The sequence below is a fragment of the Naegleria lovaniensis genome (genome assembly GCF_003324165.1).
Source record: "Naegleria lovaniensis strain ATCC 30569 chromosome Unknown tig023, whole genome shotgun sequence".
Classification (NCBI taxonomy): domain Eukaryota; phylum Heterolobosea; class Eutetramitea; order Acrasida; family Naegleriidae; genus Naegleria; species Naegleria lovaniensis.
In genome coordinates, this window is record NW_025407845.1 from 546238 (window position 1) to 568512 (window position 22275).

At 37.1% G+C, this 22275-nt stretch overlaps 12 protein-coding genes across 12 annotated transcripts in view; 7 read left to right on the forward strand and 5 right to left on the reverse strand.

Moving 5' to 3' along the window:
• Positions 1-136: 136 nt before the first annotated feature.
• On the forward strand, positions 137-901 carry C9374_005299 (uncharacterized protein; the record flags this gene model as incomplete). Its single annotated transcript, XM_044695033.1, has 1 exon — positions 137-901. One exon carries the CDS (start codon positions 137-139, stop codon positions 899-901), a length of 765 nt encoding a protein of 254 aa, XP_044548398.1.
• A 303-nt stretch (positions 902-1204) lies between these two features.
• Positions 1205-2083, forward strand: C9374_005300 (uncharacterized protein; the record flags this gene model as incomplete). The annotated part of the gene is made up of 1 exon (XM_044695036.1): positions 1205-2083. One exon carries the CDS (start codon positions 1205-1207, stop codon positions 2081-2083), a length of 879 nt encoding a protein of 292 aa, XP_044548399.1.
• A 201-nt stretch (positions 2084-2284) lies between these two features.
• C9374_005301 (uncharacterized protein) lies at positions 2285-3478 on the reverse strand (the record flags this gene model as incomplete). Its single annotated transcript, XM_044695037.1, has 1 exon — positions 2285-3478. The coding sequence occupies one exon, from the start codon at positions 3476-3478 to the stop codon at positions 2285-2287; it is 1194 nt and encodes a 397-aa protein (XP_044548400.1).
• Positions 3479-4337: 859 nt separating this feature from the next.
• C9374_005302 (uncharacterized protein) lies at positions 4338-6423 on the forward strand (the record flags this gene model as incomplete). Its single annotated transcript, XM_044695038.1, has 2 exons — positions 4338-5226; positions 5354-6423. The coding sequence occupies 2 exons, from the start codon at positions 4338-4340 to the stop codon at positions 6421-6423; spliced, it is 1959 nt and encodes a 652-aa protein (XP_044548401.1).
• A 26-nt stretch (positions 6424-6449) lies between these two features.
• On the forward strand, positions 6450-8285 carry C9374_005303 (uncharacterized protein; the record flags this gene model as incomplete). Its single annotated transcript, XM_044695039.1, has 1 exon — positions 6450-8285. One exon carries the CDS (start codon positions 6450-6452, stop codon positions 8283-8285), a length of 1836 nt encoding a protein of 611 aa, XP_044548402.1.
• A 45-nt stretch (positions 8286-8330) lies between these two features.
• On the reverse strand, positions 8331-9437 carry C9374_005304 (uncharacterized protein; the record flags this gene model as incomplete). The annotated part of the gene is made up of 1 exon (XM_044695040.1): positions 8331-9437. One exon carries the CDS (start codon positions 9435-9437, stop codon positions 8331-8333), a length of 1107 nt encoding a protein of 368 aa, XP_044548403.1.
• A 1806-nt stretch (positions 9438-11243) lies between these two features.
• C9374_005305 (uncharacterized protein) lies at positions 11244-11471 on the forward strand (the record flags this gene model as incomplete). Its single annotated transcript, XM_044695041.1, has 1 exon — positions 11244-11471. The coding sequence occupies one exon, from the start codon at positions 11244-11246 to the stop codon at positions 11469-11471; it is 228 nt and encodes a 75-aa protein (XP_044548404.1).
• Positions 11472-11764: 293 nt separating this feature from the next.
• C9374_005306 (uncharacterized protein) lies at positions 11765-12733 on the reverse strand (the record flags this gene model as incomplete). Its single annotated transcript, XM_044695042.1, has 1 exon — positions 11765-12733. One exon carries the CDS (start codon positions 12731-12733, stop codon positions 11765-11767), a length of 969 nt encoding a protein of 322 aa, XP_044548405.1.
• A 318-nt stretch (positions 12734-13051) lies between these two features.
• On the forward strand, positions 13052-13826 carry C9374_005307 (uncharacterized protein; the record flags this gene model as incomplete). Its single annotated transcript, XM_044695043.1, has 2 exons — positions 13052-13554; positions 13682-13826. The coding sequence occupies 2 exons, from the start codon at positions 13052-13054 to the stop codon at positions 13824-13826; spliced, it is 648 nt and encodes a 215-aa protein (XP_044548406.1).
• Positions 13827-14433: 607 nt separating this feature from the next.
• On the forward strand, positions 14434-16592 carry C9374_005308 (uncharacterized protein; the record flags this gene model as incomplete). Its single annotated transcript, XM_044695044.1, has 4 exons — positions 14434-14497; positions 14972-15574; positions 15761-15945; positions 16152-16592. The coding sequence occupies 4 exons, from the start codon at positions 14434-14436 to the stop codon at positions 16590-16592; spliced, it is 1293 nt and encodes a 430-aa protein (XP_044548407.1).
• Positions 16593-16755: 163 nt separating this feature from the next.
• Positions 16756-20783, reverse strand: C9374_005309 (uncharacterized protein; the record flags this gene model as incomplete). Its single annotated transcript, XM_044695045.1, has 2 exons — positions 16756-19794; positions 19998-20783. 2 exons carry the CDS (start codon positions 20781-20783, stop codon positions 16756-16758), a joined length of 3825 nt encoding a protein of 1274 aa, XP_044548408.1.
• Positions 20784-21174: 391 nt separating this feature from the next.
• The window catches only part of C9374_005310 (uncharacterized protein), a gene marked incomplete at both ends in the record, with an annotated part of 1272 nt that continues 171 nt past the window's right edge, over positions 21175-22275 (reverse strand). The window contains one exon of the mRNA XM_044695047.1: positions 21175-22275. This exon is cut by the window's right edge and continues 171 nt beyond it. Within this exon, the coding sequence (XP_044548409.1) occupies positions 21175-22275 (1101 nt within the window).

The window sequence follows — 22275 nt, forward strand, 5'->3', positions numbered from 1 at the left end:
TATCATCATCCGCTTTTCGCTTGTTCAAGTGTGTCATCTTTTGTTGTATTCTTCTCTTTGTGAATGATCTGTTGAGCGCTCTACACAACTATATTCCACCAAAACAACAACAACAACCTATTCATCATTCTTTCACATGCAAAAACTCATCCGTTTACGAAATATCGTTCTCGGAGTGGTTCTCACCATGACCGTAGGACTAGGATCAATGGCAGTCCTCATGGGAATCTTGTCCTATTCCTTACCCAATATGGAGAATGAATATAGGATCAAGAGAGAATGTACAGTATTGGAACCACACACGGAATGTTTGAATCATTGTTCTCATGGCATTATTGGAGAGGAACATTGCGTCCTGTATTGTAGAGCTGTGGTTCGGGTGCATCCCGAAGATGATGCAGGCTTTTGTTTGGATCATCATCAGATCCGTAAAGACAATCATCATGATGAGAACAAGGCTTTGGGTGTTTCTTCTTCTTCTTCTGTTGTTATTGAACGGAAACAAAACGATGACTCTACATCATGTTCTCATCCATTGGAAATGAGTAGGAATAGAACCACTCTAGAATTTAGTGAGCACTCCATGTTTTATGAATTACTAAGCGGAACGAATATTACATGCTATTTGGACTCCGAACTCGATGATGATTCCGTTTCGTTTGAAAAACTCTCTCCAGTGCGTAATATATTATACGTGATTGCCATCACATGTGCCTTGATTGCCATCATGTTTCTAGTTGTATTCATCATTGGTTTGGTGAGTGTATTCATTCATGGAATATTGCCTCATCGACTTCAATATAAGAGACATGAACATTATGATCATTTGGAAGAGGCGTATGAGAGAGTGCATGGTCGCTCGGCATCTTCTCGAGAGTTATCGAGTAGTGGAGGCGTGTAATGTTAGTGAGCTGAGCTACCTCACACATTTGTGTGCATCGATTTGGTGATTTTCAATGTTGTTAGAATGACGAGTAAGAAGATTGATATCAGTATAGCCTCAAGTGGATCAAAGACTTGTCCCAATATTGTACAATATTGTAAATGAAAGGTTTCCCGCTCGTTTTTCAAATAATTTACTGTTACACCAATTTAAAAAAAATCACAAACAATCCATTCATTGGTTTCTGCTTCACCTCTCATTGTACATATATTCCGTTATACGATCAATACATCCCGATAACCAATCCAATCACGGACAGCCATGCCTCAACAACCAACAGCCACCATGAAATCAGTCACTGAATTTCTTCCACCTAAGGAGAGAGTCCTTCGTTCGGAACAAATCGGTCTTAGCTCTCATAAGAATGCCTACAATAATGGTACCTTGATGAATAATTGGATCGAGGAGCGCAATGCGTATGATTATCTCGAGAAAATTAATACGAATCCTTCGTTTGTGGCATTACAACAAACTGGCCCTACATTGAATCAAACTTTGTATCAACACCCAACGGAATTGAAACCAAATGCCTATCAAGTTGCTGAACCTATTCTTCCCAACGAAACTGGAAAGGAGATACTGTTTGTTCATGGTGACGATAAATTTGAAAAGAGTTTGGTCACCATGTCAGCTCTGACATTTTCACATCAAAAAGATGCTTTGAAAACAGAGGATGCTCTCAAAAGTATCAAGACCATTAAACCTCAAATCACTGGTCAACAAGCTCCCGTTCGATTACTCGAGCAAAAGAAGGCACAATGGCAAGTGGAGCGAGAAGATGAGCGTGATCCAACCAGTTCTTTTAAAACCACCTATCAAACAGAGATTGAAAAGAAGGAAAAGCTTTCAGAAATTTCCACCACTTGTACTCATATTCCTTCGAACATGCATCTCACAACGAAGAGTATTCTGCCAGACAAGCCAATGATGGCTCCTTCTGGTGACATTAATTCATCCTCATGGGGAGATGAATTGGGAAAGACAAAGGAAGCTCTGCAATTTGCTCCACCTCAAGCCAAGCCTACCAACAAGTGGGGAGATTTTACCAAAAGCATGAGAGAGGACTATCGAAAGACAGGATTGAGAAAGCCAGTGGAATATAAAGTGACACCATTAGCCACTCTTGCCAAGCATCAATAAATTTGATTTTCATGTTCAACTCGACAGGTTTTGTGAAATTACAAATGTTTCACTGAATTTCAAAAACTCAACTAAATGTCAGAAAGAAACTATTAGTTCGAATTCCAAATCCTTTGGCCGTGTTCTAACATGGTTCTTGTTAAAGTAAACCCTTCTATGATCTGTTGGAATGCTAAAATTGAGAAAACTGGAAATGTTTCTTCATTTAAATATGATAATTCTACCGCGACGATCTGCAACAATAAGCTCACCATTCATTTCGTCCATACAAGCACACTGTGGAGAGATGTAATACTCGTGTTTCGTCTGATCATTTTTACCATAGACATGAATGGGGTTTCTCGTGACTCCTGAAATGACAATAATTGCATTTTGAAATTTGGAGCCAATGCAAATGATATTTCTAGAAGCTCGATCCACAAGTACTTGTTCTGTCGTGGTATCCAAGGCATTATCCTCTTCTTCGCCTATGGTTGAAGTAATCATTTGTAATGTTTCATTGTAAAGAATAATTTTGTTTTCATCTGAGAGGAGAACAAATTCACTCGTTTCATGTAAATAATCGATGGAGAACAAGGGTATACCAATTTGAAGGGTCCTCAACATTTTACCATTGACCAAGTTGAACACGTGAATATTCGTGCCGTCAGTGGCATACAGCGTATTATGATGGTGTCCGATCTTGTCAGCTTTAACCACAACTGCTGCATTGGGTCTGAAAAATGTTTTTTGTTTGGTTGATTTCTGAATGTCCTTCTCGCTGATGATCCATTTTTTGATCAAGATCAATCTTGGCATTCCAAAACTATTGAAATACCATTTCATATTATACTTTCGAATGTTATTTGAGAATACAGCAATGACATAATCACAACCATTTTCACAACTTTCCACAACTATTCCCAAAGTATGATGTGACACATGCTGCTGATACCAATTATGACATCTATCATCAAACATATTCATGAATCGTTTCAACTCTTTTTGAAAAAAGTAAAAACATGCATTTCGATCAACTACCATCATTAAATCATGTTTTTTTGAATAGGCCACTGAAACAGGCAATAACTGTTTTCCAATTTCAGTAATTTCAATAATCGGATGATGATTCCCAATTGGACTGTTTAATAATCCATTTGGATGAAGCTCATCATCATCGTTGGGGTTGGAACTATGGTTGGATGATGTTATCGTTACCAATTCATACAGAATTTCAAATCTTCCTGAAAAGGCTTTACCATTCTTCCGAGCATGAAAGAGTTGAGAAAGTAATTGGCAATAATATTGATTGTAATTTCTGTTGGAATCCTCATGATGATGATGGACTGAAAATTCAATAAACTGCAGCAGAACCCTTCCGAGCGTCTCTTGATCTTGTTTCTGATTTTGAATCATTTTTTTGAAATGTTTCAAATTCAAGATTGTGTGTATTCATCAAGTTGCAGAACGTTCATTCTATTCGTGCTTTGATGGAATTCCAAAGTACATGTCTCTCAACAATCGTTGTTAAAATATTTTTTTAATATTACAAATATTTTACAACGATCATCAACAATAATTTCATATTAACGTTAAAAGTGTGTGATCAGATCACAACCTTCTTCCTTCTGATCTAGTATACTACTATACCAATCACACACACACACTCAGCAAGAGATCTATTATTCATCTCTCTTTGGTCGTACTGGAGCAATGGATGTAAAATCAAACGACCAAGTTTCTCTCTGATCAATGGGACGATAAAATTGTTTCATTTCGTGATCATTGTTGGGAGTGGTGGATGGCAAACCAAATACGGTTTTGGAGAGTTGAGTGACGAGATAGGCACCTGCAGAGACGGTTGCAAAGATCAAGGCTTGTTTGCCAGGTTTCTTGACTTCGAGGTAGTGGAAGTTGATTCTAGAGTGCATGGTGACAAGTGGCAGTTGGAGTTTTTTTTTTGTAATGTGAAGATCAGCATGACATGAGAAGGATATTGGAAAAAGGATCCTTAATGACGAGTTCAAAAGAGATTCTTTTGTAAAGTGGTTTTTTTCAAAGCATTATTGAGACAATGGAAATGACATGGATCGAATGTTTTTGTGGTAAACTTATACTCAAAACTGAACTCACACTCAAGGGAGGTCAGTCTACCACTCAATTCTTAAAAAGGAAAACAACTATCGATTCAACTATTACACCATCTCTTGTAAATTTTTCAATGTATTACAACCGCCAGTAACCGAACCATCATTAAAAAACAAATCGTAAAAAAATGCAACAAAATGGCGCCAACAACTCTCAGCCTGCTGGAGTTTCAAATTTTACTGAGGCAAGTCCAGCGAGTAGTAATAATAACAATGCAACATCACCTTTACCTCCTCCAAGGAAATTAACGGAGGCTTCTTCATCGGCCTCAATTACATCAGCAAGAGGAGCCAATCAATATTCAGAGGTCGGAAGCACTTTGGGCACTTCTAAAGATTACAGCTCTTTGGCAGCTTTTAATTCGTTTTTGAATAATTCAGTATTTCCAATTGAGGATTTACATAATGTATCACAAGCATGGAAGCCTCCTGAAAAGAATAATATACCAGTGTCATCGAATCAAAAAGGGTCTTCGGTTTTTTCAAGATTTACGAAAAGAGTGAATGTACGATTTAAGGGTAAAACGTTCTTAGAAATGCCATCGTATCCTTTTGTAAATAGTGATAATGAAGCAGAACCGATTTCTTCCAAATCTCCGACTAATGCAGGAACAAGATCGAAACCATCGTCTGCCTCAGGAAAAAGACCAAATTCCTCATCCAAAAAAACCCAGCAGCCGAATAACAATACAACAACAAGTTCCAATACTTCACAATTAGAGGATGACAACATTCCAAAACTTTGGGAACATCGTTTTGTTTATTTCCTTGTCAGCAATTATCAAGGAAATACTGGGCAAACAGAGATGCATCATACATTGATTGAATCTCAGGATTTTTTAATCGAAAAGGAACACTGTATTGTTTTTGAAACGCTGCAGGATTTGGTGTACTATGAATCAAGCCCTTTTATTTCGTTTTTAATAAGGAGAGAGTTTGACCCATCTCTTCCTGCCTCGTCTGTGGCAGAAAAAAAGAAAAATGGCCAAACAAACACCCAAAAGAAAGATGCTGCTGGTAGGTTCAACTCATGACTTGTCAAAATTCTCACAAGCAAAATAATAATGATCATCAAATTAATTTATTGTGATTATTACTGATACATGCATAACAATTAGCTTCCAACTCGACAGCTTCTACCTAGCAAAGAAGGACAATGCTCCTCCCCCTCCTGGATTACCAACACCATCAACAACAAAAAAGATACAAACAGCTATCAGTGCTGCCACATCTATCAATCAAGATGAGCTTATAGAGTCCATGGTCCATGATATCAAGAGTTCTTTCGGAAGTAATTGCGAAATTTTGCATACATTCAAAACGTGTACAATGCCACTTTTTGTGAATGACAAATTCGGTTTCACAAAAGCAAAGTATGAACAAAAACAAAGCATCAAGTACAAGAATTGGAGTTCACTTCTTTGTAAATCAGACAACACGCTGAATATCGCTGCACCGACATTGCTCATGGATGACTCTTTCAAATCCGAAACTCCTTCATCCTCTCGTTTTAGCATAACTCAGCTTCCAAACACAAATGAAACGAGTGAAATACTAAATCACATTAATGTAAGAATAGAAGTTGCTGAAGGTACGAGCATCCTTTCAGAAGAGGTTCAGAACAAGCTCAACCCAGTTCTAATTTCCATTTCCTCACTCAAAGACCTTCCCAATGAGAAATATCTTGCAGAAAGATGTAAACCCGTTTCTCTATCATTTAACATTCGTGGTAAAACATTCAGGACGAATGGATACGAGCATGCGTCTTTCATTTCACTGAATTACAAGAGAATTATATACTTGGGAAGCAATTCTGAAATGGAAATGTATAGAGAATATTTTTCAAGAATTCCTATCGTATTCGAAGTACATGACAGAGATCCAAAAGAAGGAGTTGGTAAATTCTTTGGAAAAGCAGAGGTATCTTTGAAAACAATGATCCTTAACTCACGAGGTAGAGAGGTCTCTGACAATTTTCAAATTCAAGGCGTCTGTATGCTTCAAGACGAGTATGAAAAAGCTGTTAAACGTCTCGAAGAGGAAAAGAAACGAGTCCAGGCAATAGAGGAAGAAAAGAAAGCGAAGGCATCCTCAAAAAGTCCAAAGAACAAAAATTCCAAAACCAATTTGTTGGAATCACCCAAGGTCGCTTTAGCGTCCGCAAATACGAAGTGTTTCAAGTTGAGTACACTGTTTTCGAAGGAAAATATGTAGAAAAGAAGAGCTCTGTCAAAATTCAAATGAGATTCAATAACCCATTTCCAGTTTTTACAGAGACTGAAAAAAGTATTTATCCACTTGTGTTGATGTTTTCATGGGACAACATTGCCCTTGTTCAAAAGGTCGAACAACTATTCACACAATACTTTACACGGCCAACACCTTCCAAGAGTAGGTCAGATTTATTTGGTCCAATGTCGCCAGTGAGCACGTCAAATTCTTTGGGGACAAGCTTGTCTCCCGAATCTGCAGAATCTCCTCAACCCAACAATACGAAAGGAAATAAGGACTTCCTAAAGTATTTTTGTGGATTTGAGATTAGTGATGGCAGAAAACGATTGCTTACAGTAGAGGCCACATCAAAGGATGCTCTTCGATTTTTAGTAGGCCATGTAGAGAACTATTGTAACAAGGAAATGCTTCCTGTGAAGATTATGTACGATTTTTCATGTTTTTATAGCCACCGTCTCTATGAACAGCTAATTGGTGTTAGTTCAAAGTCTGTCGACAAAGTGGATGAGAAAAAAGGAGCAGGAAGGAGACCGTCCGTTCAAGTTATACCTACTGATGACACCAAGAAAGGTATCACACGATTACGACTTCAAGATACATTTGAAAATATTTTATCGAGCAAAGAGATTTATATCAAGAACAAGAAGGCGGAAGATTTAAAAATTTTGGCAGCACTGTCCAAAGTTTATAGCATTTTCTCTACCGATTCAGTGGAACAAATCATTGAAAATGGCCTTCTTCCCGACTCGTGTAATTTAATGAATATCAAGGAACGATTTTGTGATGATACTCTTATTGAAGTAGATAATTTGTTAGTATTTAACCAAAAGAAGAAAAAGATTGAGGACCAAGAAATGCAAAGGGCCAAACGAGAGACCGAACATGAAGAAGTATATTCATCTCCTGAAACAATTGATGATTTGGCTATTCATTTGAATGAAGAAGTTGGATTTGAAGGAATTCCTCTAATTGAAACTCCAGCTCACCTTCCACCTGCTGAAAAAATTATTTTCGAAGGAGAAGAAAAACGAAAAAAGGCACGAGTCAGAGCATTCAACACCAATCCTTCTGGATATTCTTTAGAAGAGGTGTCACAACCTGAAAAGAAGTTTTGGATCTACATTCCACATCTCAAGGGTCACATTGTTGCTGCCTTCCCTCCCATGACTAAAGAGTTACCTCCTTTTAATTTACACAGTTACATGACTGGAACCTTGATTCGATCCGATCGAAAACATCCACCTCCAAAAATTAGAGCCTATACCAATTTTAGCAGTGCAGGAACAAGGAGTAGAAAACCCGAAATTACCATCTCTCCTGATATTGTGTATTGCATCATGGTCAATTCTTGGACACAACGAGCAAGTACTCAAATTGACAACAAACTAGACTACAAATTAAGACAGTCGTTGAAAAGTCCAACAACAACGAAAAATCACATTTATGAAAATTTTCAAAACGTGTATGAGCTGTCTCGACAATCCGCCAATTCTAAACACCGTGACGAGATGGAAAAGAGCTCGAAAAAGTACATGACCGTACCGACCTATCCTGAAGAAAGAAAGAACTTGGAGAAAACTTTGGAATTACGTCAAACAACACCTCCAGCTCAACCATGGATCAATCGTGGAAAAACAACGTCAAGGGAAGACAATCGACATCCTAAGCATTTGGATCAAGCACGAATTGATGAATTGAACATGATTGATTTATTTGATAAGAATCTTTCCACCATGCTAAGAGATAGTTCAGCAAGCTCATCGGCAGCGTCGAAACGCACAGGTAACAGTGTCAACAATTTTGCCAATCCTTCGACATCGGTCAAACTTCCAAAAATTAAATAAAGAGTGTCTGTAATACTCAGACATTGTCGAAACTCTCGGCTTCCATTACTCGAAATTAATGGAGTGTTTTTCCATATAGGCCAGTAATTTCTCGTACTTGTCCTTAATTTGGAGCAACTTGGCATTGTCTTGTTTCAACCTTTTGTTCTCTTTCATCATCTTTTCAATAAATGATGGTTGATATTCTTTCAATAAACTCAAATCAAGAGAGGAAAAATCTGGATTATTAATTCCTTTTTCAAGTGATTGTTTCACAGCTTGCAAAATTGGAATATATCTCACACAATCTCTTCGAGTTTCAATATCTTTCTGAATCATGGTCATCAAACACCTTCCAAGAATGTCATTCACTTTCCATGACGGATCAATATGTTTGTCCAATTCCTTGTAAAGTGCATGATGTAATTTGGATTCTCCATGTGAAGTTGCAACAGCCACATAAAAATATGATCCTCCATATTCTGAGAAATAATTCATATCACCAGTGTTGTTGGTGGTTTGGTGTTGATTTTCATATAAATCTTGTTCTTGTGAATTTAAATATGTTCCATCAAGTCTCAATGAACAATTAGTCAACATTTTCATGAACGTGCATCCCAAAGAGAACACATCACAAAATTTCGATACTGTGGTGTTATTTTCGATTCTTGAAACTTGGTCATGTTGAGCCTCAGGTGCCAGATATTCCCAAGTTCCAACATTCACGGTTACGCTGTGTCGATATTGAAGGTTTCTAGAAGCATCCAAATCAATCAATTTCGGTTTTTCCTCTTGTGTGAGCATAATATTCTCTGGTTTCAAATCTCTGTGTAGCATGTTCATTCCATGCAAAGCAGTCACCGCTTTAAGAATATCAATGAAACAATTCAAAATCCAAATTAAATCTATTTTCTCAAGAAACTTGGATGTAGATTCTCGCTTGTAATATTTCGAAATCTTGTTGGAATGAATAGAATGAATCTTTTCTTTCAATGTGTGTTTTCCTATTTCCATGATAATGTATGGGTAATGTGAGCCATTATATTCAATAGTATTACATTCTTGACATTTAAGCACATGCTCTTGCATGCATTCATCCTTTATCACTTTAAATTGTTCTTTCAATCTATTGGGGTCGTTTGTTGGTTCAAAAAAGAGTTTACAAGTAACCATTCAATGATTCTTGTACAAGCATCTCAATACAACACCTTGTGCACCCATTCCCAAAAATGAAATGAAATGAATAGTTTTGAATTGAGGTTGAGATTTCGCAATTTGACAACATTGTAGGATTTTAGCCAATTCCGGGTCATGTTTGGAAAGATTTTGTTGTGTCAATTGTTGAATGGATGTGAGGTGAGGAAAGGCTTTCATTTGTTTCCAATCATTCAAAAATTTCACAATAAAACCAATACATGATTCTGATATTTTTTCAATTGGAAAACCTTGAACAATATTATTCACAACCTTTTGCAGTTGTTTGTAATGAATTGGTTTAAGAGTACTCCATAAATGTTCCACAAAGTTATAGATAGTATCACTGAATAAATAATAATCAATGGTGTGTTGAATTGTCATAGCATTCAGATCGACGTGATGAGAAGTTATAAATTTGTGGAATAATTTCATCAATGCAAATTCTATCACCATTTCTTTTGGATAATCTGATGAAAAGAGGGAAAATGTTGCTTTCTCAAGAATTGCAAAATGATCGAGAGATTGTATTGGAAGCAGTGAAACAAAATGGATATGCACTTCAATTTGCTTCTCAAGAAGCGCAAAAGGATCCAGAGGATGGAATTACAAGCTGAAAACACTTTTTCATTTTCAATTATTCGTGTTTTGTATAGGAATTCCTCAATTTTAAAGGCATCAAAAGTGCAATGAAAGGATTAAACTGGTCAAAGCTTATTGAATGATGGTTGTTGTTATTATTGATGGGATTGTTGTTGGTTGAGAATATGATAACGAAACAAGATTCATAATAATTCCAACATTGACATCCGGAACAAATTTGGAATAAAAGTGGTTGGTTGATTCTTGTTTCTTTATTGTAAAGGAAACTAATGCCAAACATCCATCTTATGATAAAGGATTAATGTTTGAGGAGGAGGAAATCGCCCATCTACCAATGTGAGGATGAGTTTATTCTTCTCTCCGTAAACAATATTTCTTAGAATAACACTTCTGTTCATTCGACGAATTGTCTAAATATTGGTTTCATGATTTTTCCTTGACCCGAAGTGGATAGAAGGTAATTACCACAATTGCTGTTTACTACTGTTCAGCTGTTTTCTGAATTGATGAAGTTTTGATGAAGTACATGTTGTTGAAAGAAACTGTGAAGTTGTTGAACAACAGCATGTTGAACTTGGTGAAGGAACTTGAGAGGTGATTGGAAAGAACTGCAGGTAAGCAATTTCATGTGATTCCACAAGGAGTGTATTTGCACAGTCCCAAGCTTTTCCTGAAGAGATAGACATGTACTTTGTTCAATTTGAGTAAAAATAGTGATTAAACAAGAAGCAACAGAACAAGAGTACGAAGCTCAACATTGTTGAAGGAAGTACTCGAAAGAATTTGAGTGGTTCGGGTGTGATGGTAACAGCACCGCAGTCCAATTAAACGCAATCAGTCTGTCAAATCTATGTGAAGCAAGCTCGGTCGAGCTTATTCAAAACCTTTCTCTGTTCTTTATTTGAATAACTATCATCTACAGTTCTCAACAAAACTTTCAGAATCTTTAGGTCCTATCAAATTCCATTTCCTCCTCGTCCCTATCTCTTTCAAAATTCTCCATTTTGGCCTAATTTTCACACTCGCGCTTGTAAACTCTCGCTTAACGGAATTTTTCGGGAATTTACTTCGGTCACATAAAAGTAAATGAGCGAAAAATGGCTGAAATACAAACTTTGAAAAAAAACAACAACCAACTAAATTGTTGCATTTTCCAAGCCATTCATACAAACCTCCTTCGAAATGAACCCACACTCATTGAATCCACATAAATCTGTCTCTTCCTATTCTCCATCATCATCGGCATTGGTTCCAGATCGTGCCTCTCAACAACGCATTGAGGACACGTATGCGAAAATGCGAGGAGAAGTTAAAAGCGTGGCTCATGCTTACAAGATGGCCTTCGGAGAAGATTATTTGAAGAATCAAGAGAGAGAAATTGAGGAATTTAGACGGGAACAGCATTTGTAAATGATTGGATTACATTGATATCATGATTGTTGTTGATACTCTTGTTAATACTCGACCCAATCATGCTCTCAACGGATTGGGTCCTCAATGCATTTCCGATTTTTCTTCCACTCCCTTTTTTGTATTTTATATCTATTCCCTAACGAACGCTTTTAACGCTCACCATAATTTATTAATAGTAAATTGATTGAAATAAATAGGACGACACGACTCAATTTTTCTATTCAAAGCGCTTCATTGGATGATTTAAAATTTAATATGAAACAGTACGACCACGAGAAGGATGATTGAAATTAAAATCCTTCAACAAGCGAAATGGCATTTCCCTTGAATGATTCAATTGTGATATCATGATTCAACAACTCTCTCGCATTGAAAAGCGTCCATTTGAATTGATCTTTCAACCTTTGTTTCATTTCCACTCTTTTTGTGGACTCTATCAAAATATCCACAACACCTTCATTCTCTTGAAGATTACACAAATAATCATCCACATAATCCGTGTCCGCATTTTCAACAATAATATCCACCAAATCATCGTATCCAAGCCACAGACAAACAGATAAAGCGCTTTGTTTTTCTTCAGGAATATATTCGTCTCCCGATAATTCTGTCACATCTGCTCCCTCCTCAATGAGAAATTTAACAACTTTTTCATTTCCACTCTGACATGCAAGCCACAGTGGATAATACGTCTTCCAAAATTTCGGTCGATCAGGTCTGTATATGAGACACGGTTTATGGGGTCGAAATTTCGATCGGTTGTAAAATGCTCGAACCATTTCAAAATTTCCAGTTCGAAGAGCATTCACAATGGTCAAGCCATTGGATCCAGTTTCAGAGTCATAAACACTATATTGAATATCCTTAGGATCTATATGAGTCATGATGTATTCAATAATTTCAATTTGATTGAATTGACATGCCGTCATCAATGCTTGATTCATCAAACAGGCAGTGATGGTCAATTTCGAATTCATTAGACATGCCTCCTCTTCCTCTTCATCATCATCATGAAATAACGAAATTAAATATTTGAGAATTTCTAAATGTCCATACATGGAAGCAATTTCAATTAAATGATAATCCATTTCATTAATTTTTAAACCATCCCGTGGTGGTGTAGATGGTCGATTTTTAATCATTGTTTTCAAGTAGGTTTTAAATTCCAATTGATGTTCTACGTGATGGTTGAAATGATGAAAAATTGATGAAAAATCTCCGAGAGCAGTGTATTGTTCGAGTAGTGGTGGTCGTTTCATTTTGTTTCGTGTGATGTTCTCGAGAATGAATGAAGGTTACATTTTTTTGTGACTTTTACATGCAAAGCCACTAAGAAAGTTATTTTACAAACCTGAACCTTTTTACTTCAATTCAAAATTACGTATTTATTACATTCTTATTCAACTGAACCTTTTTACTTCAACATTATATTGAACTAGTCTTACCAATGTTTCACCTCGGTTTTATCAAACATCCTCAGCATCTTTTTGATTACAATCAATAATTTCTGATTCTAATCATTCAAAAAAACAAGTTTGAAACAAATCCACCTAGTCCAAGATTACATCCATAAAAAAATGTTGTCAACCACTCGACTTGTCATTGCATGTCTCTTGGTCATGGCATGTATTCTTGTTGTGTCCATCTCGTCCTCCTGTCATGCTGCCCAACGAGATGATATTTTTGATTCATTGAGTGATTTCATTTCACTTTCTGATACAATGAAAGGAACTAGTTCAGGATCCTCAGGTAGCAGCAGTGGATCATCCAAGTCGTCAACCTCTTCATCATCCAAATCGACAACAAGTTCCACCAAAACTCGTTCCATGACAACAACCGCAGCCACAGCCACAAAGAAAGCACAAGATGTCATTGCTGCTTCTACCAAGCATGTCCAATCCAATGCAAAGAAAGCCAGTACTGGATATTGTGCGAGACATGTAGCCAATGCGATTGATCATGCATTGGGAACGAAACATGCACGACCAGTGAGTGCCAAAGACTTTGGTTCCTATTTACAAGCCAATGGATATAAGGCAGTGACAGGTCCACACCAAGTTGGAGATGTTCAAGTGTATGGGTAAGTTTATGGAATGATCGATTGATTGATTCCATTCGTTGGTACTCATTTTTACCTTTTTTTGGAATATCATCTTGTTCAATAATTGTTATGATGAATTGTCAATTCATGCAATGTTATAAAATAGAGCAATTAAAGGCCATCCAAATGGACACATGCAAATGAAAACTCAGAATGGATACATTTCTGATTTCAAACAACGAGATCAGTATGCTGGAAAGGCCTATCGAGAATCTGGTGTTCAACCCACGAATTATAGATTTGGTGGATAAGATAGATATTCATAAGGGAGAGATGGGTTGTTGAGATTTGTGGTTGTAATACTCTTGTTGAATCCAAATCGTTACGTGTGGTCATAAAAACTTGTTGTTCCCAAATAGTATTGTAAAATATTTCGTGTGTGAAAAGGCTCATGTTTTTCCGGAGAGAGCCTGCTTTTGCATTCTTTGCAATTTAATGAAACAACCTCTAGGAAAGCCATATCCTTTCTGTCGTCTTTGTGGCTTTATTGAATGATAAACAACATTAATAATCAAAAGACCAAATGATTCAATGTATGAACATACCTATAGAATTGAACAATTCAAACGAATGTATTATTCGAACCAGTAAAAACTAAATTGCTTCATGTACCAAAGGATCTTTTTTCACTCTCGTTTTCCTGGAAAGGATACAAGAGAATTATAGAGATTCTACCAACCTTGAAAGACCTGTTGGAAGAATGTCTACAATTCTCCCGTACCTTTGAAATTGTAAACCTACAATTACTAAACCCGAGTTTCATCCTCACTTCTCAATAATCGAGATCATCATGATTGTGGTTTTGTTTTTTGTCTTTGTCCGCGAGTGCTGGAGGGACGAACCAACAAACGAAAAAAAATGAACGAAAAAGTATTTGTGGATAAATTGGACAAGCTAACGAACACTCAGCAAAGTATTCAATGTAAGTGTGGTGTAAAGTTGGTTGTGTAATCATCGTGATGATTTATAATTTTTTTTTGGCTGATCAATGCGAACACGAATTTCGGATGATGATTGTATTGAATGATTTTGATATTAATCATTGTTTATTTGCGGCGGTTATTCATGATGATCTTGGTAATCATCAATATGTATGGTGCAATTTATGCACGGAACATGATGATGAAAATAATAATAATGATGAATAACCCTGGATGTTTGGGATGACGGTTTATATCGTTAAATACTCTCGGTATTAATCATCACTGTGCTGTACAATTTTGGATTAATCATATCAACCTTCTTGATAATATTCATGTTGCTTGTGGTGGTCATCATCATTGTATTCGGGTGATACCAATGCTGATATCGGAATTTCTTATATACTCGTGGAACAAAATTGCTCTGGGCCATGTTGTTCTGTGTTACATCAAATTCAATCAAACACAAACAACAGCATTATCCTTGTGGGTAATATACCATGCCAAACGAGCAAAAGAGATTGTTCAGATCTGGTTAAGAGAAGTGAAGAAAGCGGCACCAAAAAGAAAATTATGTTACTTTTATTTGGCTAATGATGTTATTCAAAACTCCCGAAAGAAAACACAGGCTTTTGTGGACGAATTTCAACATGTTTTACCTGTAGCCTTACGTGATAACATTAATATGATTCCTCAAAACGAGCAAAAGAGTTTACAGAGAATGTTCAATGTGCTCGAAGAGCGAAAGATTTTTACTAGTGACTTCTCTAAAGAATGTAAACGAATTATTGAAGGAGCCCTCGATGGATCTACTTCTAGTGTACAGACCAGTAGTGTTCATGCAGTAGGCGACTCAATCAGTAGCTCATCTTTGAAGAGAGACAGACAAGTAGCATTTGGTTCTCCTCAAATTGATTCTACAATTGCATCAAAGCCAATTGTTAAAACCCTTACTCAACTAAATGAAATTATGGAGTCTAATCGCTTGGATCAAAAAAGTTTTACTGACAATGATAAACTGATTTCAGAATGTAAACAAAAAGTGTTGGATAGACCTGATATTGGAGAGGATAGTTTAGGTAAGTACATTGTTTTGAGAAGAAGAAATGGTGTGAAGAATTACTTTTTCAAAAAACAAAAAATGGTAATTTCACAATACCACCGCATTTCATACCATTTTGATGTGGACTTCACCATGTCGCTCACACCATGATAAATTGTTAAAATGCCAATTTCCTCAAATGTGATCTCAAAATATAATACAGCTAACATGTCACCATTCACATTAAAACAATTGCAATCAGACGTTGAAAGTATGATCACAAAATGCACAGACTATAAATTTGCTCTTGCCAAAGAAAATAATAAGCGAAGAGAATACATTCAACAACTAGAACAAGAATTGAAAGAACAACAAGATTTAATGGACAAGTGCAATGATTGTATTAAAGTACGTAATTCAACAATGATGATGCCAGTAGCCATTACACACAAATTTAACAAACACTTTTTAACATGACAAACATTTTTAAACACATGATTAATAATGAATGCAACATGATCCCTATCATTTCAACTCTCTCATTTTCTTCATCATTCTCTTCAACATTTTCCACACTGGACAACTCTTCATTTCACACACACACAACACTTTAGGAGTGGAACAACAATTACATTGTAGATCTCCAAAAAGTCTCAACATCTGTTGAAATTCATCTCAATAACAAACGTCTTGGCACTAGTAGCAACGCAACCAGTGCCTTCTCTTCCCACGATGAAGATCCACTTGCTAGCACGGTCTACACCGACGACTTTTTCCGAGTTGACGAAGACGAGGAAGCAGTGGAATCTTCAAATAAAAAGCTGAAAATGGAAACACCTTTCGATGAAGAGGAAGACCTATTCAGTGAAGTGAAACAACGAACGGCCACTGCTGCTCCTCTCACAGCCAGTGATGTGAATAGTTTGATGAGTTCGATTCTGAGTGCTATTGGATCAACCAAGAATGCAAATGGAAGTACTGGTAACGGAGCAAGTGGAAATTCCACTTCTAATGAATATGATGCAACCTCTAGTGATTATCCTCCTTTCGATTAAGACAACAACAGCTCGTGCACAAGCAACATAAATTCTATTGAAACTTAATTAAACATTTATTTATCTCATTCCTTTATGTTGATTCTTTTATGTTGATGGTACGGATCAATACTTGTGTTGTCAAATAATTCTTGGAATCGAATATCCTAAAGTGTCCATAAAATTACTTTTTCTTTCCACTCGATGATGCGCTAGCAGAAGCTCCTCCTCCACTATGCACCGATCGTTCATGTCTTCTCAAATTCGAACAAGTCGTAAATGTCTTTCCACATCCTTCAACATTACACACATATGGTCTCTCACCGGTATGAATTCTCATGTGTGTTTGCAAATCGGAACGTCTCACAAATTTCTTATCGCATCCCTCAAACGTACAGGTATAGGGCTTATTTCCCGAATGAAGTCTTAAATGTCGTTTCAAATTGGCAAATTGAGCAAATGTTTTTCCACACACATCACACACATATTCTCCCAATGAATTTTTTGTTGCATTTTCTTTTGTGACTCCACGGGCGAGACTATTCGGTTCATCATCCATATCGTCGAGTAAGGCGTCATCATCAGAAGTAGGTCCATTTCCTCCTCCCGTATCAAAATCTTCGTCATTTCCATTGGTAGTGGTCGTGGTTGTTTCAGGAGAAGTGGTGTTCGAGGAAATTATGGAATTTTGAAGAGTCGCATTTGACAGGGAAGAGGAAGCAGTTGGATGATTTCGAGGAGTATTCGAATTCAAAGATGATGTCAGGATGCGAGGAGAATGGTCAGAAAATGTACTGGGTGGATGACTGCTGGTAGGTGAAGTGGTGACATTTGACAGTTGTTTTTGAGAATTCAAACTAGTTGTTGGATTTTGTTTTTGTGGACTTGGTGGACTTGCAGGAAATTGTGGTTCTCCAATTTCTGGATTATAAACAACATGAAAATGACCTGAATGAACATGACTTGGATGTATTTGAGAAGGAACCACATTCGAAGACATGTTTAAAGTTGTTGTTGTGGTTTGAGAAGGTTGATAAAAATGATTGGAATGTTGAGAATTTGGATAATTGACAAGTGACGTGTTTGTGAAAGTTTGGTTCGAATGATGCGTCGAAGAAGAATTTGGATACATGTGGAAACTGTGATGATGTTGAAGTTGTGAATGCTGTTGATGTTGTTGAATCGATCCATGTGGTCGAGAAGTATGTGAATTTAAATGTGACAATTGGTCATCTTCCATTCTCATTTGAGAATGTTCCAATGAAAGATTACTTAAACTTCGATCCAGAGTTTGAAATTCATCAGTCATGGCAACATGTTGTTGTTGAGGATGAGCATTCAATGAATGTTGCAATGGAGCATTGGTCGAAGGTTTTGAATTTTTTCCAAATAAAGTTCCAAAAAATCCAAAAAATTTGTCCTTTTTCGAAGGCGGTTTTGCATTGGATAATTGTGAATGTTGTGAGTTTGAAATTGCACTTGTGGTATGATCGTAATTTGACATGGAATGATTAAGGGAATTTAAGACATTAAGGGAAGAACGTTGATGCATTAAGGTTGGTTGTTGTTGTGACGCATGTGGTTGTTGATGAGAAGCATACATCATGGAAATGCCACCACTACCTGAAGTGCTACTACTTGTTGTTGTCATGCTCGAGTTGGGAGAAGTGACAGGATCTCTCATCATGGTTCCATAAATGGAATTGTGTGAAAATCCAGAAGAATAAGGTTGAGAATGATGATGATGTGACGTTTGTGGAATGGTTGATGATGAATACATGGAAGAATGGTATGTCGTGTGGATCATTTCTTTGGGTTTCTTTTGTGCATCAAATTCTTCATGTTCTCTTCGTTTTCGTTTAATTCCATGATCTTGTTGAGCGAGTGCTTGTTCTTCTTGAGAATAGGTGTATTCTGTGTAACTACTGGAATGTGTGTTTGCATTTTCATCTTGTTCGTGAATGGGCATGCCATGATGATGTTGATTTCCAAGAATGGAAATTCCATGAGAAAGTTGACCTTGTTGCTGTTGCTGTTCCAAAAAGAGACGTTTCAATCGTTCCATTTCTGGCTCCATTTCTTGTTGTTTTCGAAGGGCTTCTCGATATTGATGAATAGTGGAAGAGTTGTATCCCATTCCGCCTTCTCCAAATTGGTTCATTGTAGTGTGTGAAAATTGTGACGAGTTCGAAGATGGAGGTTCTGTCAACACTCCTGTCAAATGAGATTGCACAGGTGGAGAATTGACAGACGTTGGTGGAGAAGTCAACTGACTGCCACTTGTCATTACAACGGCCGGATCTTCACCATTTGGAAATGAAGCACTTCCAGTCGAATATCTTCTTCCAGAACTTGACACTGTCGATCGCCTTAATGCAAATTCCTCAGGATTCAACAACGAGGTTGGGCTCTGACTCATTAATCCTTGCACTGGATGATTCGGACTCATCGGAGATGTCACAAATTGATCCGAAGCACGAAAAACAGTTTCTTGAGGTGGAGAAAAAGTAGAACCCAATGAAAATCGATGAAATGCAATATTTTGAGTTGGAGAGGTACAAGACGAGTTGTCTCGTTGTTGTTGAGGTGAAGCTGGTGAGGAAAGAGGTAATGCATGATTCATGTTCGAATTTGAAGTGTCCATTTCAGTGTTGGGTTTTTGATGTGTCATTAAATTTTGACTACTTGTCACATCATCCTGTGACACTTGCTTTTCGGTCGAAGACAGTCCCTCTTGTTGATCTTTCATCAATTCTTGTTGTTTTTGTTGTTCTTGAATCATTTGTTGATACATGGCCGTGTATCGATATGTGGGTGGAATGAGTTCACTTCCAATAGGAGTGCCACTACTTTTCATTCGATGGCTTGCAATTGATGAAGAAGAAGCCAATAAAGGATCTCCAAAACTAGAGCCAGGAGTTTGCAAAAGCGATCCAAACGTTGAAATATTTCCACTGCTTAATTCAAAACGACTACAATGTGAGTTCACATGTGAATTTGGTTTGCTTTCTCCAAAATGATTATTAATTAAAATATTAGAAAGAGAAGGAGTGTGAATGCTCGAAATGTCTTCATCGTCTTCATCTTCATCCATGGCATTGGGAATTTTGGCAGTTTTAGAGGAAATATTTCTTCGATGAGTGAGAACGTCCTTATTGAGATAAATGTTGTTATGATCGGAAAATTCGAGAGGACAAGGTAAACTACCTCTAATGTACATGAGCTACAATGATATATATTCATCCATTTGGTTCAGATGAGATTATTGAATTTCAAACCAAGATGTAATTTATCAAAAAATAGTTCCATAACGAATTCAAAATTAAATTAAATATTTAAATACCAATCAATAAATCCATTCATGATTCATCAATGAATAAATTTGATAATGAGTCACATTGTGATTGAAATCAATATTAAACTTACTGGAGTGCTCAGAAATTTTCGAGTCACTGCGAAAATTCCCGTCGCAATCAACGAGCTTCGAACATCGTCAATATTCAATTTCGAAGTATGAATCGAAGCTTTCGGAAATGGAGAACTCGAAAATATTGGACTCGGATTAATATCACAAAATGGAGGACTTGAAGAAAAGGAAGACCATGCCGTCGAATTTGTTGAAGTTCCTAATGAAATACCAATATTGTTGTTGATTCCTATAGAGGCTGCTGGTGAATTGGTTGATTTCTTATTGTTGGAAGTGGTAGGTGTAGAGTGCTCCAGCGTGACGGCCGGCGAATGATTGCTGCCACTTGTCATTCCGTTTTGAGTATGGGCAGTCATGGGGGAATTTCGTTGATACATGACTGGAGTTTTTCGTTGTCGATAAAACGATGTATTATTGGTTGGTGGGCTATAATTTTGAACATCGACTTTGCTGTCACGTGTCGACGAATGATTATGCGAAGGTTGTGTCGAAGTCGAAGAAAAATTTAATTGCTGACGAGAATTTTGAGGCAACGGAGACGATGAATTCGATCCATTCGGTGATGAAATATGAGAGTTTGTCGTTTGTGGTGATCCTCTCGTGGATGTTGGTGATTGTTGTGGATGATGATTGCTGCCACTTGTCGTCGATGATGGAATTAAAATATTCTTGGTGTGATGTTCTAATTGAAAAGAAGGCAATCCACGATAAGAGGAAGAAGCAATCTTTTCGAATTGTGAATCTGAATGATCGAGTGATGAATTGGCATCTTCATATTGGGGCATTGTGAAATTCCAAATATGGGAAGATAATTGTTTCCGATATTATTGTTTGTGATGATATGATGTTAGAATGAGTGAGATTTTTTGTGTTGTTGGATTTAGTTGTTGGTGATTGTAATGGTACAAGTGAGATGAGAATTATTTGTGATGAAAAACTGTCAGTTGTTGAAGAATCTTTCAAATTTGACCGTTGTTCTTGGGAATTTAGGATAGAGGATGAAAGCAGAGAAGTTTGTTTTTTGTGAGGATGACTTATTGAAAGTTAACTGAAAAGCTTTTTTTCGTTGACTGTCGCCTGTCATGGTTCCAGGAAAGGAAAGCCATTTTATTCCTAAGGCATGGTGCCTATTAGAACACAAACTAACACATAACCTCAAGAAAATATTTATTTCCCTTACATGAATTCAACCATCATCCAAACGTTCACAAGAATGAACAATAAGATTCCTCTCCATTCGATCTTCAACAAGGAATTTGAATCATTTCTTGTCGTGCTATTGAAATTGCGAATACTTTTAGAAACAATTGGAGAAGGTTTAGGTTGTTGATTTGCATTCTCACATCGAGTTCCAGAATATCCTGAATTGCAGGAACAATTATCTTGAGAAGAGCAAGTACCATGTCCTGAACAAACACTTGCATTTCCTTGAGCAATTCCAAAACAGGTAATGGCAGGTGGTGTGGCACAATTGCTTCCAGTATAACCACCCGTGCACGAACATTGATTGTTGGCTACGCAAGTACCATGTCCTGAACAAACACTGGTGTTTCCTTGAGCAATGCCAAAACAAGTGATGGCAGGTGGCGTTGCACAATTACTACCGGTATATCCACCAGTGCATGAGCATTGATTGTAGGCCACGCAAGTACCATGACCTGAACAAACGCTGGCATTTCCTTGAGCAATTCCAAAACAGGTAATGGCAGGTGGCGTGGCACAATTGCTTCCAGTATAACCACCCGTGCAAGAACATGAATCTAAACTCACACAAACTCCATGTCCAGAACATACTTGAGCAGATGTAGAGTCAATTCCAAAACATGTGGTCGAAGTGTTCGAATTTTGATAAATTTCAGTAGGAATTGGATTTCCTAAAATTTCCCAAATATAGGAAGTTAAAGTTACAGCATTCACTCCATCCAATCGTTTGCCACTCGAACAAAATCCTCGTGTCGTACTGGCACACATCTCAGCTTTGATACGATCTTCATTGGGCCATGGCCACAAACTATTTGCAGTCAACAACTCAACATTGGAATCTCCAAATCGAGTTCCGTCCAAACCATATTTGAACACAATATTAGCTCCAATGTCTTCGCCATTGTAACCAACCTTACTGAGGAAGGAATTTTGTTCAATTCTTAACGGATATTTCAAAGCTACAGGTGAGCTCGTGGTTGGATTGGTTGTGAAAACGCCCACGGTTGGAGTGGTTTGTTGGAATGCAGATTGACCACTTCCAAAAACATTGACATGAGAAGGTTTGAATTTAGA